At 45.2% G+C, this 18,996-nt stretch overlaps 2 protein-coding genes across 6 annotated transcripts in view; one reads left to right on the plus strand and one right to left on the minus strand.

Moving 5' to 3' along the window:
- Positions 1-17,988, minus strand: part of Arfgap3 (ADP ribosylation factor GTPase activating protein 3) — a 66,872-nt gene extending 48,884 nt beyond the window's left edge. The window contains exons 1-4 of one of the 5 annotated variants that reach the window (XM_031350966.1): positions 17,867-17,988; positions 14,693-15,151; positions 13,484-13,592; positions 6,189-6,317 (exon numbers count right to left, since the gene is read on the minus strand). In XM_031350966.1, the coding sequence (XP_031206826.1) occupies positions 6,189-6,308 (120 nt within the window). In that variant the 5' untranslated portion in view covers positions 6,309-6,317; positions 13,484-13,592; positions 14,693-15,151; positions 17,867-17,988. Of the gene's footprint in view, positions 1-6,188; positions 6,318-13,483; positions 13,593-14,692; positions 15,155-17,758 lie in introns of all 5 variants that reach the window. The other 4 variants (XM_031350942.1, XM_031350950.1, XM_031350957.1 and 1 more) reach the window with 4 other exon arrangements.
- LOC116076906 (atherin-like) lies at positions 17,853-18,727 on the plus strand. The gene is made up of 2 exons (XM_031350989.1): positions 17,853-18,364; positions 18,509-18,727. The coding sequence occupies exons 1-2, from the start codon at positions 18,004-18,006 to the stop codon at positions 18,550-18,552; spliced, it is 405 nt and encodes a 134-aa protein (XP_031206849.1). The 5' UTR covers positions 17,853-18,003; the 3' UTR covers positions 18,553-18,727.
- The last annotated feature ends 269 nt before the right edge of the window (positions 18,728-18,996 follow it).

Genomic DNA, 18,996 nt, shown 5'->3' on the forward strand with positions numbered 1-18,996 from the left:
CCTTTTTCCTATATAAACCCCTAACCCCTGAGCCTCGTGGTCGATTCCACTATCTCCTGCGTGAGATAAATATGGTATCCAGAGAGCTCCAAAAATAAAACTGCCTCTTGTAATTACATCAAGATGGTCTCTCGTGATTCTTTGGGTGTACGTCCTCCTGAGATTTGAGTGGGGGGTCTCCCCACAGGGGTCTTTCAATACTTATTTACAAAATGCTGCCGGCAGTGGTGGCGCACACCTTTAATTCCAGCACTTGGGAGGCAGAGGCAGGCGGATTTCTGAGTTCGGGGCTAGCCTGGTCTACAGAGTGAGTTCCAGGGCAGCCGGGGCTATACAGAGAAACCCTGTCTCGAAAAACAAACAAACAAAAACGAAAAACAAATAAAATGCTTAAAAACTCCAATGGAAGCTACTGTGCCTATACTCACAGCAGCACAGCCCACTGCAGTCTGTTTGGAACACTTGCTTTGACTATTTTGCTCAGTAAACTTCTGAAGTTGTTTCCCTCAGCTGAATTCTTCCCAGGTAGGAACCGAGCAAAGGGCTGAAGAGATGGTCCAGTGGTTACCAGAGGACTCTGGTTAAATTCTCAGCAGCTCACAACGGTCTGCAATTCCAGGACCAGAGGATCCAACACCCTCCCACAGACATACATACATGCAGGCAAAACACCAATGCATATGAAATAAAAATTTTTTTTTTGTTTTTTTTAGTTTTTCTGAGACAGGGTTTCTCTGTGTAGCCCTGGCTGTCCTGGAACTCACTCTGTAGACTAGACCAGGCTGGCCTCGAACTCAGCAATCTGCCTGCCTCTGCCTTCCAAGTGCTGGGATTATAGGTGTGGGCCACCACCGCCCGGCGAAATAAAAAAAATTTTAAAGAAAAAATGTTACTTAAAAAAATGAGCAGAAAGCTCCAGTCAGTAAGTTTCTTCTAATTAAGAACAATCCCAGCTTTGGCACTAGAGAGATGACTCAGTGGTACTGCTCTTGCAAAGGACTGGAGTTCAGTTCACTGCACCCCAGGAGGCTCCAGACTGTAACTCCAGCTTTAGGGGATCCAGTACCCTATTCTGGACTCCTCAGACACTGCCTTCACTGGTGCACAAATACATGCACACACACACAAGATTTTAAACCTTAAAAAAAAAAAAAAACTCAAAACACTGTAAGGAACATTACTCCTGGTACAAAAAAAAAAATCAAGAGCAGAGGTTGCTAGGTAACCAAGTAAGCTGAATGTAGGGAACTGGGCCATAGCTTTTCACCATGGGCAGAACACTGGAGAGGTGGTGGCCTGCCATAGGAGTTGATCATAAGAAATCAGTTTGAAGTGGAATAAAATTAATAAAGATTTAGCATGGCAGTTTGGTTTACTTTTCTGAAGGCTCCATGATGACTCACTGGGTGGTACTGCAATAATTGGATGTCTGTTGGCAAAGAACTAAAACTCAACTCATAGCCTCACAACTATTAAGAAAAAGCCTGAGAGAAGCCAGGTGTGGTGGGGCATGCTTTAATTCCAGCACTCAGGAAACAGAGGCAAGAGGATTTCTGTGAGTTTGAGGCCAGCCTGGTCTACAAAGTGAATTCCAGGACAGCCAGGGCTACACAGAGAAATCCTATCTCAGAAAGAAAAACAACAACAAAAAAGCAAAACAAAAAGTGTGGGCATGGCAGTCTCTGGTGGGCTTACTTCATAACAGTTTCTTTGATAAACAAGTGTTTATTTCTAACTCAATGTGGTACAATGTATACAATATTGTGAGCACACAGTATGCATGTAGAAATATAATATTCACTTTTACATACATACATATAGACAAAAAAAAACATTCCCCATGTGTGTTAGTATCCACTGGTGTGACAAAACACTTGATATAACTGAAATGAGTAAAGATTTATTTTGGCTCATGGCTTTGGTCCATGGGTCTTTGGCCTTATCGCTGTAGGCCTGAGGCAAAACTGAACATTATAGAAAGAAACACTTGGCAAAGAAGAGTGCTTCCCTCATAACAGAATGGAGACGAGGTTGAGGGCAAGATACAGCCTCTCAGTGTCCCACTTCTTGCAAACAGGCCTGCTGAGCTAACTGTCCAACTATGAAAAATAATCAATGGATTAACCCTCTGATGTCATCACTGTATGATCCAATCATTCTTCAACAGTATCACTTGCTGAGGAAGCTCCAACCTATCAGTGCTTCGGGGTGATAGTTCATACCAAATGTGATAACTACAACAACCTGCCATAAGTGCCACACGAAGTTCTACTGATGACATTCAAGTCCCTGGGCTTCCTTGATCCAGGGGCTAACACTACCTAGCTGGAGACCATGGCTACACTGGGGCTGGGGCTGCTGTCTGGCCAGTCCTTTACAAAGCAGTCATTTCTCAGGGCCCTTCCTTTTGGCCAAATATACACTAGTACTGAGTCAGGTGCCCTGGTTCTCGTTAGATCAATTTTGGGAAGTTGAATTACCCTGAGGTGGTTGCCACAAGGTATAGCTTTTTATCTATCCTTTCTCTCTTCTTCTGCCCAGGGTTTAGTCCTACCTCAACCTTTTATGTCTTCCCTCAGCTGTCTGGATCACAGGATCTGCAGGCCTAGGGGCTTAGTCAGGAGTCTCAAATGAGGGTCTGGAATCATTTCACAAAAGACAGAGAGTCTCTTTTTCCTTTTACACATAGTTTTAACTAGTAACTAAAATCCCAATGTCCAGCCAACTGGTCTTCTAATCTAATTCGTATTTTTGCACTGCAGCAAGTCATTTTCTTGAACCTCTTTGATGTGAATGAACCTCAATTAACACTCAGATGCCCATGGGGTGATTCCCAGGCCTACTCTTCAACTAGGAGCCTGAAAAGGATAGAACTTGTTAACATGAGAGGCAACTGGAAGCTCAGGGCTCAGAGCTGCTCTTTATGGTATCCCTGGAAGTGCTAAAGCTCCCCACCAGGCATGGGGACCATGGCTGTGAGAACTACAATTAGACGTGCTCACAAAGCAGAGCTGTGCCAAATTCAGAGTATCAGAAAAAAATCGACATAGAGCCCAGAGGATTTCAGAAACGGACAAGGCACAATACAGATGTGAGTAGCTGCCCTATCCAAGGTCTCTTCCTCCTCCACACACCACACTTTTTATTATAGTTTTGGAGATAGGATGTCGCTTTGTAGCCCAAGCTGGTCTGGAACTCACTATGTAGCTCAGGTTGACTGTAGCCTGACAATGCTAATACTTCTGCCTCCCGAGTGCTAGGATTTCAGACATGAGCCACCAGACCAGCTCAAATGAAAGTTTCTGAAGCCAGAGTCTACTGGAATTTAGTAACTAGTCAGCAGTCTCAAACAAATGCATTTCTGAATCAAAGACAAAGCCTAAAGCCTGTTACAGTGCTGCAGCCAGTCTGCAGTCCAAAGAGGAAATCAAGCCGGGGCTATCATACCTCATGACAGTCAGTGACCAGACCAGAATACAGGGCAGACAAGCAGAGAGGGTTGCATTATGGTGGGCAGGAGTGCACACTGCAAACTGTCAAAAGAGAACCTACTGGATCTGAGTAACATAGAAGCTAAGGTTGAGCCACAAAGGCAGATTCACACCAACTGTTCCCAAGGCAGACAAGCAGAGAAGATTGCATTATGATGGGCAGGGGTGCAGATTACAAACCAGCAAGAGCATGTCTACTGGATATGGCTGACAAAGAAGCTAAGATTCAAGCAACCACAAAAGCAGATTTGCATGAACCATCACCAGGGCTGGTCCTCTACTTCAGGCCCTCTAAGATCCCTTGGTGGCCATCACAGAAGTCAGCAATTGATTGAGGAGGTCTTTTGCTCAATGTAGATAAAAATCACAAATGGCAGCGTGTAGCTTTCTTCTTGTTAGCAGCTCTGAACTGCTGTTTCAGATTAAGAACAAGCAGAGATAAGTACTGAATGGCTAGCCAAGTAAATAGTTAAAACAATAAAAAAGCAAAGCAAAACAAAATAAAACAAAAAGTTAGCTAACCTGGTAAAGACCATGAGAGGCCGGGCGGTGGTGGCGCATGCCTTTAATCCCAGCACTTGGAGGCAGAGGCAGAGGCAGGTGGATTTCTGAGTTCGAGGCCAGCCTGGTCTACAGAGCGAGTTCCAGGATAGCAGGGCTACACAGAGAAACCCTGTCTCGAAAAATAAAAACAAACAAACAAAAAAAGACCATGAGAGAAGAAAGATGAGAACAGAGCCCTTTTCTTTCCCTGGGGACCTTCAGTGCTAGTACATGTGCCCTATAAAGTCCACAGCTCAAACGATGAGCCACTGGGTATTTTGATTTGCATCCTAAATGTGAGAGGGGAGAAAGGCAGTCAATACTCAGCAACTCTTGGCAAAGCAGGTTAAGAATCAGCTTTTGGCATCCAGACTGTCCCTCCCAGGGATTATACAAAAACTGAGCCCAGCTGTTGAGCTGTAGGACTTCAGATGCTGAGACTACCCTAAGCTTCAGTTTCCTCATCTGTGAAATGGGGACAGTTATTCCTACCTGCTAGGGAACAGGCAATACTCAAGAGTTGAGATATAAGCATGCTGCCTAGCAAAAGATGGATGCTCAGTAAGTGGGCTACCTGGAAAGGTGGTGATATTCTTGTGATGACATGCAAACAGAAGGCTTCAGTTCAATGCCACTAACTATGGGAAGCTGTCCCTGTCCCCTAAGTCAACATGAAGCATCAGGTACCCTCAGAGCTTTTTGTTAGTCTGCATCACTTCCTAACCTACCAGGTAGTCTGTCAGTACTTGGCCTGGAGTTGTACACAGAGACTCTCCAGTCTGTTGACTTGTCTGTTGGTAACAAAAGCAGGGAAGCTTGATGGGCAACACAGGGTGAGCATGGGAGGCTGCACTAGCCTGTAAAGCAACAAGAGGCAGACTAGCCATTCCGAGGAATGTCTGGCAGGTGGACAGTTACTCGGCAAGTACTTGTGGAGTGAGGTCCTTTGCTTTTTGCTAAGTAGCAAGGAAACTATTCAAAAGAAACATTATAGTATAAACCAGGAAGAAATGGGCTGTGAAGAATGACCAAATGAGGTCCTTTTTTTTGATGACTACTTGTAGTGATAGTGTAGTCACATTTTATACCTGCTTCCAAATCTTGACAGTACACACATTCAAAACAGGAGGCAGCAATAAAAAAAGCATTAAACACATCTATGGGACACTGTGAGGGAATGAAATCGCTCAGAGCTTTCAGAAAGCCCAGAGTCCTCAGAACAAGAATCTGAAAATGGAAGTCTTCTGCATGAAGGCCACTTTCAGCAGTGTGGCCACTCATACTCACTCTACTTGTAGGTACAGTGTACCAACAGGAAAAGCTGGCCAGTCCACAGAGGCCATGGAAGAGTGGGTCTAATGTACCTCCACCAGAGAGGCTGTGAATTGAACACTGAGGGCTACTTGCTAATGGACACTCTGAAGGTTAATCACAGGCTGATGTGGTATGCTGAACACTGGCATAGTACCTGCCACAGTAATGCTTCTCACATGCATCCTAAAGACCCACCAACTGTTAAAGACTTACATGCAAAGTCCTATAATAGGTGTTCCCCTGCCCCTCACTCCCAAGAAACTCCTGTCACCAAACAAAACTGTCTGGAAGCAGGAAAGCAGTGGTGAGGAGGCCGGAGTACTCATGTCTAGGGAGCTGTGGTCTCTGAGCCTAAGCGTACCTGTCAGGTGTTCACTTTCACCACACCCTAGGAATTTAACATATTACGTCAGAGACTTGCTTAGGCTGGACTGTATTGCTCTTAATCCTTCCTTTTATTTCAATGCCTTCCGTGGACAGCCTGCTATAAGAGGCTAAGTAGACAGACCTTTGGAGTGGTTAATTCATGCAGCTTTGTACCTGTAACTTCAGACTCAGAACACAATGAAACAGAAAGTTATTCTCAGTTTCTTGTAAGTGAGACCCAGGCCCACTTAGACCTTTTCTCTAAGATGCCTCATATGCTATATATATAGGCTGCTGGAGCCAGATCTAGGCTAGAAGGTTGTACAGCACAGCCCTCGCCACTGACAAAATGAACACAGGCATGTGATGAATGAGGAAGGCAGCTAAGCTCTTAACTATGCCATCAATGTAGATGTATGCTTGGAATCCAAAACACTGAGTACTGGGGTGCATATCTCTCACATCTACATCTACCTGGTTGAGCCTTGTCCCAGTGAGAGGCAGAGCAGATACAGGGAGAACAACTTGCCATGGAGAAGCATGGGGACTGGACCTGAACATGGAGAATGTAGGCTCTGAAACTCTTGCTCCCATATCTGAAACCTGGGGAGGAAAGAAAAATGACAAGGCATGTGTGGTAAACAGGGGAAGGTGGGAACAAACCTGTTATGTGCCAATTTTAACACAGAATGAGGATTAGTATGAGACGTTCTAGAAGGGCTTCGTTAGAACACATCTCAGAGCATCAAGCAGGCATTCAAATAGTCCAGCAGTTTGAAGAGAAGCACCTGGGCATTTTCTGAATTTTTCATACTACATGGACAGCACAGCCATGGAAAGCTTGAGCAGGGCAGGCATGGTGGGCTTGATGCTGTCACCTCTAAACGGACCTGGCGCTGTCTCTTCTGGTGCCACAGCCAGGACAGGCCAGACCCAGCACTCTAGAAATCCATCTGGGTTGATGCAGCACTGCCCAGGCCTCATGTCTTCTGCCCCAGTCCCTTGTAGACGCCTTCATGAGGCCTTCTCATCCCTGCTGCCAGATTGGCCTTGATATCTTGGTGGCTGAAGATCCTGGGGAGACCAGAACAGTGAGACACTTCCATTTGACTTGTGATACAGTGTGCCACATCAGGAGACTCAAATGACTGGGGGCACAGAGAGAAATCCACTTCCTACATCCATCTGGGAGAACCCTTGAGAAATGAATGTCAGGTCAAAGCTTGCTATCAGTAGAAAATGGCATGTCCTTTGTCTCTTTAAAACGATGGAAAGCAGTCATTGCAAGCTGTTGTGTTGTCATTCATTTCATCTCTGTGACAGCCTGGAGAGTAGACAGCATTGTCCCCGTCATGCTGATGAAGAAACTGAGCTGCTGCACAGCTGTTAGGGGAGAGGGACAGAGTTGGGACCGTGTCCTGCTCTTCTGTGTCTGAGGCACCTTCTACGACATTTGTACTTGGCCTGTGGCAAAGGCCAGAATCAGTACAGATCGTCTCTATGATCTGAGCCACCTGTGGGGAGAGTGACACATGTGTAGTCTCACCAACAGGGCCGTGGTAACAGAATCTGGGTGTCAACTAGAGACATCATCACTCAGTTCTAGAAGACAGAAGTCATAAACCAAGGTGTGGCCACACTCTGCCTGAAGGCTCCAGGCAGGCCCTTCCTGCCAGAGTCCTCAGCTCCCTAGACATCTGACCACTGCTCTCCAATCCTCAGGCCCCCTTTCCCCAAGTATCTGGAGCAGATTTCTCCTGCGCTATAAGGACAGCAGCCCTGCTGCACCGGGCCACTCTATAGACCCTGTTTTAAGTTGTTCACCTCTAAAAGGCTGCTTTCAGCACTGGACCTTCAGCTGTTGTATTTGGAGAACACAGGTCCAACCTTAAACAGAATAGGTATTATGTCCACACAGCAGAGAAGGAAAGTGAAGCTCAAAAAAGAGCCAGACATCTACAGAGATAATAAGTGAGATATATCAGGTCCAGCCAAGACCCGTGTTCCTGGCCCCAGGAAGCTGGGCTGGGTCTTGTACTTCTGCCCTCCTCCCATTATACTGCCTTTCACATGGGGAGGAAAACCTCCAGCTCCTGAGAGAAATGGAGGGGACAGTGACATTCTGCTCTAATGGCTTCTTCCTCAACATGACCCGATACCGTGGGACTGCACAGCTCTAGCCACAGAGCACACTGTGATCTGACGATGCAGGGCGAGTGTGAGGGTGCCGCCTGTTTGTTGGTGGGACCCAGGTTCTAGAGGATGGTGCCTGCATCTGTACATGTGATGGCCAGGAAATGGTGTTGTTCATCTGTGTGACACAGACTTGTGCAGGCTACAGAGACGATCATGCAGGCTTAGGGCCTGCTGTGCTGTGGCTCTGAGGCATGGTGGCTGGCCCTGTCCTTTATAGAGCTCTCATTCTGTCTCTAGTTTAGCTACAAAACCATTTACCGAGAGCTGGAGCAGAGCATCAAGGCAGCTGATGGCTCCTGCCCAGCCTGGCCCGGCTGCAGGCCAGGCAGTAGCAGACAGGCAAGTCTGGCCCACTTACGTCCTGGCCCTTCCTGCCTTTCTGCACACTGCACACATCGCCTGCTAGCCACCCTACGTGTGAACTGAGTGCTGGAAAGGAGGGTGCAGAAGGCACTTCCATCTGTAGTTCTGGCTTTCTGGTCTTGCAGCTTCTATTTGCCTGAAGAGCTTGTGCTGTCTCACAGTGGTCTGTCTCATCCTTCTTCCAGTAGCAGTTGGTACTGTCATCCCAGCTATGGAAGTAACTGTCTCTCAACTTCATGGGGTCATTGATGTACCTGTAGGAACAGGAAGGAGCAGTGATGGTGGGATGTTTATTTTTGCTACTGTCAAGGCCTTCTGTTTCTGGGTATAGTGCACATGCCTCCCCAGTCACGTGCTGAGGATAAATACATACACACGAAGTGGACAATAAACAGGATATGCCGTGTCATTTCCAAGGTCTTTGAAATAACTGTCCAATCCAACCTATCTTCTCCTTTGGGCTGAAAGGACGGCTTTCCACGTGAATGAAACTCCAGTGGCCTGGAATTGGAGTGCTACACAGAAGACTGGATCCCAGAGCAGTGCTTCTCAACCTTTGCAATGCTGCCAAGCCTTACTTCAGTTCCTCAGGATGGGGTGACCCCAAACTATAAAATGATTTTGTTGTTACTTCATAACTGTAATTTTACTGTTATGAGTTATAATGTTAATATCTGATATGTGACCCTGTTGGGATCACAACCCACAGTTTGAGAACCGCTGCTCTACAGACAGTCACATGCACCTAAAACTGACTTGGTAGGCATAGGACAAGCTGCTGTACGCCGAGCCCCTAAGAATGGAGGATGCGGGCTGGCGAGATTGCTGTTCTGAAGGTCAAATCCCAGCAACCACATGGTGGCTCACAACCACCCGTAATGAGATCTGACACCCTCTTCTGGTGCATCTGAAGACAGCTATAGTGTACTTATAATAAATAAATAAATAAATAATGAAGGATGCTTATTCAACATGACCTAGCCTATCTGGACAATACAGACCTTCTTCAAGTCATATACTGCATTTTTTTCTAGTATTGTTACAGATGCTCCCAAGAGCTTTTTGCTGCCAATTTCTTCCCAGGTCAGCATGACAGAAAATGAATATAGTGTGGTCTAAAAGTATCCCTAAAGAGGGGGTGGACCTTTGGTTTGTTTTCTTCTTTGTTAGCTAAGCATCATTAAACAAAACATTACTCAGAGACCATCACTCAATGCCAGCACTCCACCCTCTTTGACAAGAAAAAAAGACTCCCCAAGAAGTTGCAGCATGTTTTGACAGGATAGGACAGAGGCAAGATATGTGTTCATGAACTGTGATAATGGTGCTGTGACAGTTTGTGATGGAAAGACAGCCCAGGGAGAAGTGTCTCCAATTGAGGAGAGAGGCAGAGCCAGCACACAGGAAGGGTAATGGGGGAATGTAGAGGTCCTAAACAACTTCACTCTGAGAGTAAAGCAGATAGAAAGCAAGACGAACACCAGACTCCATATTATCAAAGCTCTCAGGAAGATGGATATGCCAGGACTAAGGGTAGAGAACCAAAGACACACAAGACAACACTGGAAGAACTGGTGAGGAGCCATGGTGAGAGGGCTAAGAACAAAGGCCACAACAATTAGAGTGGGATGAGTCCAATGCCTATAGCAAATAGGAGGTATCACAAGAAGCATGACAGGAAGGAGAATAGCTAAATTCTCTGGCAAGGACACTAAAAACATGTCTATTACACAATTCTCCTCTACCCAAGAACGAAAATATGGTATTTGAAGCATCTCTGGCTTTTAGCTAGAAACTCACCAAATGTTCCTTTTTTACGTTAGTATATCAGCACCCAAGCCTTGGCTCTAACTGAAAAACAAAGACTAGAAACCAGAACAACCAAGAAATATGCCATAAAATCAAAGCAGGGTTCCATAGGTATGAGTGATTGCTGACTGTCACATGCATCAGGGATCTATCTGTAAGGCCCCAGGAAAGGAGCCAAGATCAATTGACTGGCAAATTTACAAGCTACTGAGCAAGTACTTCATAGGTCAGAACTATGGGGCGCAGGGCAGGTGACAAGTTCCTGTCCCTGATCACAAGGCTTGCAAACTGGTTAACAAAAGCTACCTTGCACCCAGACACCCATAGACCTGCTCTGCAGGAGGCAAAAGTCTGAGAGGCTGGAAGGCCCTTGGAGGGTACTGAGGAGGCCCAATCACTATTCTGAGATTTTTAAAACTGTTCTGGTGTACAGAAGCGTACAAACTTAACATCACTCTAAGGAATTTGTATAAGCTAAGATCTTATTCTGGAATGTAGGGGACATCAGGTACCTTTCAACTACCCTAGAGAAAATCCACCTGCATAGGTGCTCTGAGCAGTCCACACACGGGGTCTTCCCTACTACTCATTCACTCACAAAGGACACTCTGCTCTGGTACCCTAGGGATACCCAGTCACTCACAGGCAACACTACGCCAGCCAGTCTGCCCAGGCATCAGTCTCATGCCAGGACTCAGCAGCTCTCCCGTCACTGATCTTCACCCAGCATGGGCTTTGATTTCTGGGTCCTACTTCCCCATGAGCTTTTTCTTCACACTAGCCCTCACACTGCACCTTCCTCCCCTCTGAACACACCCCTGCAGTTCCTGTCAAAGCCCCTAACAGCACACTGTCCTGCCGTCAGCCACATCTCCCACCAAAAGCTATTTGGACTCCATGGGGCTCAGCAAGACAGTCGTCTCATTATTCTGAATGCACTACTACAATAATACATCATTTCCAGTCTGGAAATAATGGAACTCACTACAAACACCATGCAAGGATACAGCCCATGCTTAATAGAAACAGCACTCTTCCATATTCACAATATGCAGGTCAGAATGGCTGATGAGTAATTTGGAAGCAGTAAAAGCACTCCGTGGCAGCAACATGCTGGCTCTCGGAGTGTGTTCGCGTCACCTCTGGTGCCAAGGCACCTCACTCAACCCTGCTATGCCACTGTGGTCATCAAGGGAACTAGAGGGAGGATTCTGTCCCTAGACAACCCACGGCTCACCATCCACACAGCACTAAATCTCTCTGCTCTACACCATTTACCCCCAGGTTTCAAACTGAAATTGGTCCCTGGCACAGCGGCCTTTGTGGCTGCCCCTTCTGATTGAGTCAAGAAAGAGAGCGGTTTCTGGAGGCTCCAAGGCATATATAAAGGTTGACCCTGAACATAGATAGCATCATGTTCTAGGGGCCCTGCACAGGAAGTCAGTCCAGTGCCCATTCCCTTTATCTCCTCTGTCAACAAGGGTTGAAAGCTTCTACCACACTGTCCTTGCCACTATGATAGTCTGCCCAAGCATGTAGACCAAGTGACTATTCATCAAAGCCACTGAAACTGAACCAAAACAAATGCTTCTCCTTACATTGTCTTTGTTAGATATTTGGTCCACAGCAATGACAAAAATAAACACACATTTTCATCCAGCAAACTCAATTCTTGCAAATCTACCTAAAACAGATAATTTTTACAATCATTGAAATACCCAAACACCAATTTCTGGATGAGAGGATAAGAAAAGGGAGATTTTACTCAGTCTTAAGACAGAAGGAAATTTTGACTTATACTACACAAAGCATGTGGCGTGACAACAAATACTTGAAAGAGAATTAAGATGGCAACCACATATTATGAACATATCACAGGAAAAAAACTGGACAAATAAATTTGCCCCAGCAACCAAGTCTGTCATCATTTTAAAAAGAGGCAAAGACATGCAATACATTCCAAACATTCTGGGACCATAGTTCAGATAAAATAGGATGACTGATATTCTTAGACAAGAAAGAATATGTAAAACTGCTCCCCTTTTTTAGTAATCATCTATTGACATATGGTTATTATCCTATCATGCCTTTACAGACTACTAAAAAACAAAACAAAACAAACAAGCCAGGTGTGGTGGCACACACCTTTAGGCCCAGCACCAGGGTGGCAGCCTGGACTACATACTGGATTCCAGAACAGACAGGGCTAAGTAGAGAGAATGTGTCTGGGAAAAAAAAAAGAAAGAAAAAGAAAAAGAAAAGAATAAGAAACAACAACAAAAAAGCTCCCAAAATTATGTGACAAAAGTTTTAGTTATTAAAAAGAAAATTATGCTGTAATTATTGATCGCATCTATGCTGCCATGTAAAAAGTCTCATCTTCATTGTTTTTTTCATACAGGCACAAATACTACTTTATGGTAGTCACACAGTGACAATATTCCTTAAGTTAAAACAACAACAACAAGAAATTATTGCCACAGTTCTTTCCCAGAAGAGGAGCAGGGAAACAGGCCAGCTGCTGGAGGAAGTGCCACCAACAGAGGCCTGAGTCCCTGAGATGACCCGCAGAAGGTGCCCTGACAAGGCCCAGGCAGCTGGTGCACACCTTGCCGGGCCTCTGATCTGACTCTGGCCCTCTGCCTAGTCATTATTTCTCTTCACTTCACTTCAGAGGTTCTTTCCCTCCCACCGTGGAGCCCACAGTGTGTATGGGAAGGGGAAAGACATTTCCTCATTGGAGCAGCCAGGGTAGCCCAAGCTCTGGGTAAAGGGGGAAGAAAGGCCTTCCTATAAAAACATGTGACATCACCAGCAAATAGCCAGACAAACTCATCCACTCAAGCTTTGCCCTGCTAGTGCCAGTGGGCATGGGAGCTGGAGGAGGATGCTGGGGGCCACACCTGGATGAGGAGGACTCCACCCTTCATGTGTGTGTACAGGAAGCCCCTTCTCTCTCGGGTGTACTTTAATTTCTTAGAAGGCACTGGAGGAAAAGGAACTGCTGCTTTGAGACCTCCCATCTGACTCTGTCTTCAACACCAGAGCTTTATTTCTTCCACAAGATCTCCAGAGGCCAGAGTAGAAAATGGCTCATTTCCTTGAGTTATTAGGTAATAAAAGATAATTTTTAAGATTTGTCTTTTGTATGTATATGAGTTCAGGTGCCCAAGGAGGGCAAAAAACAGGCGCTGGATGCCCCTGGGGATCACGGTACAGATGGTTGTGTATTGCCTGGTGCAAATGCTGAAACTTATCTTAGGTCTTCATGAAGAGCAGCATGTACTGTTGTTAACCAAAGCCATCTTTCCAGCCCCAATGATTATGTAAGAGCTAAACCCTCCTGAACTGCAATTAACCTGTCACTTTACTTGCTGTCAACAGTCAAGGCAGAGACTTACAGATCAACCTCTAGTGAACACCACGCGACTCCAAGCAACTGATGAAAAGAAATATCCTGTAGGTTATGTTTGCCCAGCTGTGACCTTTGGTACTGCAGTCAAAACACACCTGGAAGAAACACGTTACATATTGGTAATAATTATATTAGCAGGTCCTATTACATTATACAACACAGTACACAATTAGCTTAGCATTTGTCTAACATTCACACTTTAAATTCTGATAATCAGGAAGCAAACCTATTTGTTTGGTACTGTGGCAGCAGGGTTAAACTATGTGTAGCCTTCCTCTCATTCTCTGCCTTTTTCCCCCTGTGCCACCATGCTAGGACACACCATTGTCTTTCACCAATGACTTCCTGATTCCAGGCATCACTGATGCCAACTCCAAGATGCCTGTGTCTCTGATCAGGCAAGGCAAGCTTCCACAGCAGGTATGACTTGTTAACAAGGAGGCCACGGCTGATAAACTGTCAGTACAAAGGCATTACAGACTATATGATCTGCTTCTCTAAAGAGCAGGGTGTCCTGTTTGTCTAGACTAGCAATCTAGAGAAAGCTACCAGCTGATTCCCTGCACAAGCCCCCAACTATGTGGTGAAGGATAAATACAAATAGATCCTTTGGGGGGGGTGCAGACAGTGAATGTACCTCTGGAGCTATTTTGGCAGCAACTGGCCTCTGAAGGAGTTCCCCATTTCATCTCTTGGCTAGATTTTGCTAGAATCTCCTAGGCAGCTGACACAGAGAAATTAGGCATCAACTCTGCCAGCCTGTGGGACTTTGGTGAATATCACAAATTGGATGGAATCTGCTGTCTTTAACAAAGCTTTGACATCTTTGTTCCGGGTGCCAGAAAATACTGCATGGTGTACTTTAGTATATGCAACATAGTTGAGGGTATTCTGCCTGACCTCATGATCATCCAATAAACAGATGATCTCACAGGTGGTCAATGACGGCCAGTGCCATCTTCCCTCTTCGTCACAATGGGATGGATCCCGATATAGTTTAAGGAGCTCAGCTATTACATACGGTGTAGTCTGAGATCTTTTACACAGACATTGTCAACTCTCAGAGGAGTTATTTTTGTCTGAAATTATGTCTCACACTGTAACTCAGGCCAACCTGAAACTTATTTCTCCCAAACTAGCCTTGAACTTCCTCCTGCCTCCCTTCCCAAGTGCAGAGATGATAGGCATGACTCACCATCCATTAGGGAAAGACTTAAAGATGAGCTGTGCAAGTCTTCTTCAAAGGCCTGTGACCCAGCTTCCTTTGTGGCAGTAGCAGTGCTTTTGTTCTGCTGCTTTCAGTGTGCTGAAGAAAGTAATTTAAGCAGGGCTTCTCAACAGAACGTTTCACTGTTAAGGACCCAAAGACTAGAAATCCCAGTCTTGGTCCTGATCAGCTGTCTGGGAACGAGTCTTGAAAGGGAGTTAATTGTGGTCATTTTCCATCACTGGTACCCCATTCCATATGTTAATCACTGGGGGATTAATGGTGTCGTGGCGGGTCCTCCGTCAGGCAGACCTACAGTCCAGGCACTTTTAGGATGCATTATGTTGTATTTACTTAAAACCAAGGAATCATGTCTTTCTTTTGTGTATAAATGCCATTTCTTCTTGTAGAGCTAAATATTTACAGTCATATCCTATGCCAGGCACTCTGCTGCAAAACAATAAAACATGAAAAGAAGTGTTATCTAGGATTTTAGAACCTTAATTTTTTTTAGTTGAAAAAAAATTTTTTAAGTTTTATTGCATTATGATGAGAAAAGTTACATGATTTCAATTTATCTGAATTTGTTAACGTTTTAAAACATATTTTAAGTAAATAGAATTAAATCACATTCTTATTTTCCTTTTGTACCCCAACTCCTTCCAGAGATCCTCCCTTCAATACCTACAATATCTTTTTTTGTCATATTCTTTAAAATTTAGAATATATTATAACAATAAAAATGAGTATTATAAAAGTTGTTTGATATAAAACAACAATCAATTTAATAGTTCTATGTAGATGCTTGTCTACGGCAATACTGAAAATACATAAGTTTTTCTCAATATAAATTTAAAATAACTCCAAATGTATTAACTGTATATTTCAAAATTATACATCACTACTAATATTTTCTTAAATGAACATAAATATATAAAGTGTTTATGTTTGTTGTTTGTTTTGTATTTAGTAGAGCTTAAAATCTTGGCTCTTACTGTGATAACTTGATACAAGAGTTACAAACATCAAGCAAAGCATTCAGTCTCACTCTTTGTTGTTCTCTTACAAGCCACCTCCCGATTTAATTGTTTACATTTCTTTTGGGTATATAAATACTTTTAAAATATGTAACCTGTTCTGAAAACCATAGTATAGTGTAAAAACATGAAATAAACAATACTAGATAGGAGAAGAAAGAACTCAAGACCATTATGTTGTACACAGCAAGACACTGTCATATACAAACAAGCTGAAAGTGTATATGGATTGTGTAATATTGGACCTATTTCTCCAGTTACCAAATTAGAGAGACCATTGGATGGCAATCAATAAATTTCTAATTCCTCATAGTTTTGGATTTCAATCGATTAGGTTATGTTGGCAATATCAATTTTCATATTAAAATATTAAGAAAAAGTAATTGTTACTTCCTGTTGTTTTTGTTGTAAGAGGTGGAATTAGGTTTGTGTGGATTTGTTGAAAGGTTACTTTCTTGCTTCTTCTAGGGTGTAGTTTTGCTCCTTATGTAGATGTTTTCCATCTATTATCCTTTGTAGGGCTGGATTTGTGGAAAGATTGTGTAAATTTTAGAACCTTAAATTTTTATTTTTATTTTCATTCTGTATGCATGAGTTTTTTACCTGCATATATGTCTGGGCACCCTATATGTGCTTGCTGCCTGTGGAGACTAGAAGAGGGTTTGGGATTGCCTAGAATTGGGAGTTATAGATGGTTGTGAGCTGCCATGTTGGTGCTAGGAATTGGAGCAACCAGTGCTCTTAACTTCTGAGCCATCTCTCCAGCCCAATTTTCTAGAACTTTAAACATCTGTAATAATACTGGCGCTGGGAGATGGCTTAGCTGTTAACAACACTGGCTGTTATCAGAATACTTAGATTTGGTTCTCAGTAGCCACAATCATCAAACTCCAGTTCCAAGGAATCTGATGCCCTCTTCTGGTCTCCATGAGCACCAGGCACACAGATACACATGCAGGCAAACCACCTACACACCTAAAATAATTTTAATTTTTTTATTTATTTTTAATTTTTTTTTATTTTTTATTTTATTTATTTATTTATTTATTTATTTATTTATTTATTTATTTATTTTTTTGAGACAGGGTTTCTCTGTCTGTCCTGGCTGTCCTGGAACTCACTCTGTAGACCAGACTGGCCTTGAACTCTGAAATCTGCCTCTCAAGTGCTGGGATGAAAGGCATGCACCACCACTGCCCGGTAAATTTGTTTTAAAAATGTAATATAAACTCTCTGTGGTCAGGTACTTGCTTAGCATATTTGAGGCTGTAATGATGAGGGCTTACTTGTGGGGCCTAGGGAGCGTTATCTATGTAATTACTGTATTGAGAACTTAGGTCTGTAAGCTATATCCTACCCTTCTTGCCTCTACACCTTCAGAGAGAATCCTAGCACATAAATGAATGCTGACCAGGACGGTACCCAGAGGGGACACTGCCCATTACAATGCACTCGGCAGCGGCTGTATCTCACAGGACAGTTCCTTGGGCATGATGCTTCTCTGCACTATCATTTGTCCAAACATCCCCCACCTTTTGTGCAATTTCTGCCTCTCTTTTACCAAGGTAGTCTATGTGACCGGTAAGATGTGGAAAAAAAAGACAACATACCATTTTCAAGAATAGGTTATAAAAGGCACCATGGTAAACTGGGCGGTGGTGGCTCACTCAACAGAAGCAAGAGGCAGGTAGATCTCTAGGAGTTCCAGGGCCAGCCTGGTCATACAGTGTGCTCCGGGGCAGCTAGGGCTACACAGACAAAATGTCTCAAAAAAAAAAAAAAAAAAAAAAAAAAGACACTGACGTCTCTCTACGGCGGGTCGCTTCTAATAATCACGTATCAAGGACCCCGGGACAGCTCTGTGGAGAAAAGTGACACGGAAACCGGGTGCGGCGCTAGCTCAACAGCTAGAGGGGGACGCGACCAGGGCGCGCCATTTAAGCGAGGTGCTCTTAACTTTTCCTGGAGGGGAAAGGGAGCGCCACCAAACGCCAAATCAGCCCTGGGGGACGCCAACCTCAGCCCGAAGCACGACTTCACTCAAGTGTACACAACTCGGCCGGCGAGACCAGGGAGGGTCCTGGAGCACGTCCGCGGAGCACGAGTGAGGGTCCTGGTTACTCACGGGCGTGGGCGAGCCGTCCGCCAAGCCACTCAGAACCCGCGTGGGCGAAGACGACCGTTGACCAACCGGGCGGCTTCTCCTCCTCCTCTCCCCACGTCCGCGCCGGGGTTCCGGGCTCGCCAGGCGGCCGCGATGTGATGGCTAAGTACAAAGCGCAGGCGGTAGAAGATGGCCAGGATGTCCTGATTGCCAAGGTTACCCCTGGCCACCTGAGGATCCAGAGGCATCGCGCCGCGACCAGGCAGGGACCTCCTCAGAGAAATCGTGGCCGCCTCCGAGACCAACTGCCGGAGGCGCGCCCCCGCAGCGCGTGGAAGTCAGCTCCTCCAACGCCCCGCCCACCACGCCCCGCCCACCCCCAGAGCGCCAGCCACTCTTCTTCCGCCTCTCTGGTCCCGCCCCCAGGCTCCGCCCCCCACCGCCCACGTGCTTCTCGTTCTGTTCCCGCCTCTCTGCCCCGCCCACCCCGGGCTGGGCGTGCAGACGCCAGGTGCTCAGGTGCGCCTGCGCCAGGCGCCTCCGCAAGTGGCCAAAGCGGGGGCTTTACCCTCACCCTGAACTGTTGTCACTGCTCCTGTTTTATTCTCAGCTAAAGCCAAACCCTGAATCTGTGATAGAAAATTATTATTTTTTCCTTTGTAGAAAACTTTGTCTGCGGCTACTGGAAGAGACTGCTCAGTAATTAAGAGCGCTGAGTGCTCTTCAAGAGGACCGAAGTTGGATTCCCAGCATCCACATAATGGCTCACCACTTCAGTTCCAGGGGGACTTCACACCCTCTTCTGGCCTCCAGAGGCACTACAGATATACATAAATACTGGCAAAGCTCACTAACAGAAAATAAAAATCATATATATAGAGAGGCGGGGGTCGTATGTAGTCCAGTTAAGCATGGAACTCATTAAGTAGTTGAGGATGAACTTGACTTTTTGATCCCTCTGCTTCCATAAACCGAGTATTGGGAGGACAGACATGCATCACCACTGTGTTTCTGCTCTGATGGAAGGGTCTCCTGGGACTTGGAAGCCCAGGAACCATACAGCTCTGAGGGGAGTAGGTATCCTAATGTTTTCTGTTGGCCGGCTACTCCTGAGCATGGGGGCCTTCTCTGGAATGGGGTTGATGTATCCA

This window comes from Mastomys coucha, unplaced genomic scaffold (assembly GCF_008632895.1).
Source record: "Mastomys coucha isolate ucsf_1 unplaced genomic scaffold, UCSF_Mcou_1 pScaffold11, whole genome shotgun sequence".
In the NCBI taxonomy this organism is placed as follows: domain Eukaryota; kingdom Metazoa; phylum Chordata; class Mammalia; order Rodentia; family Muridae; genus Mastomys; species Mastomys coucha.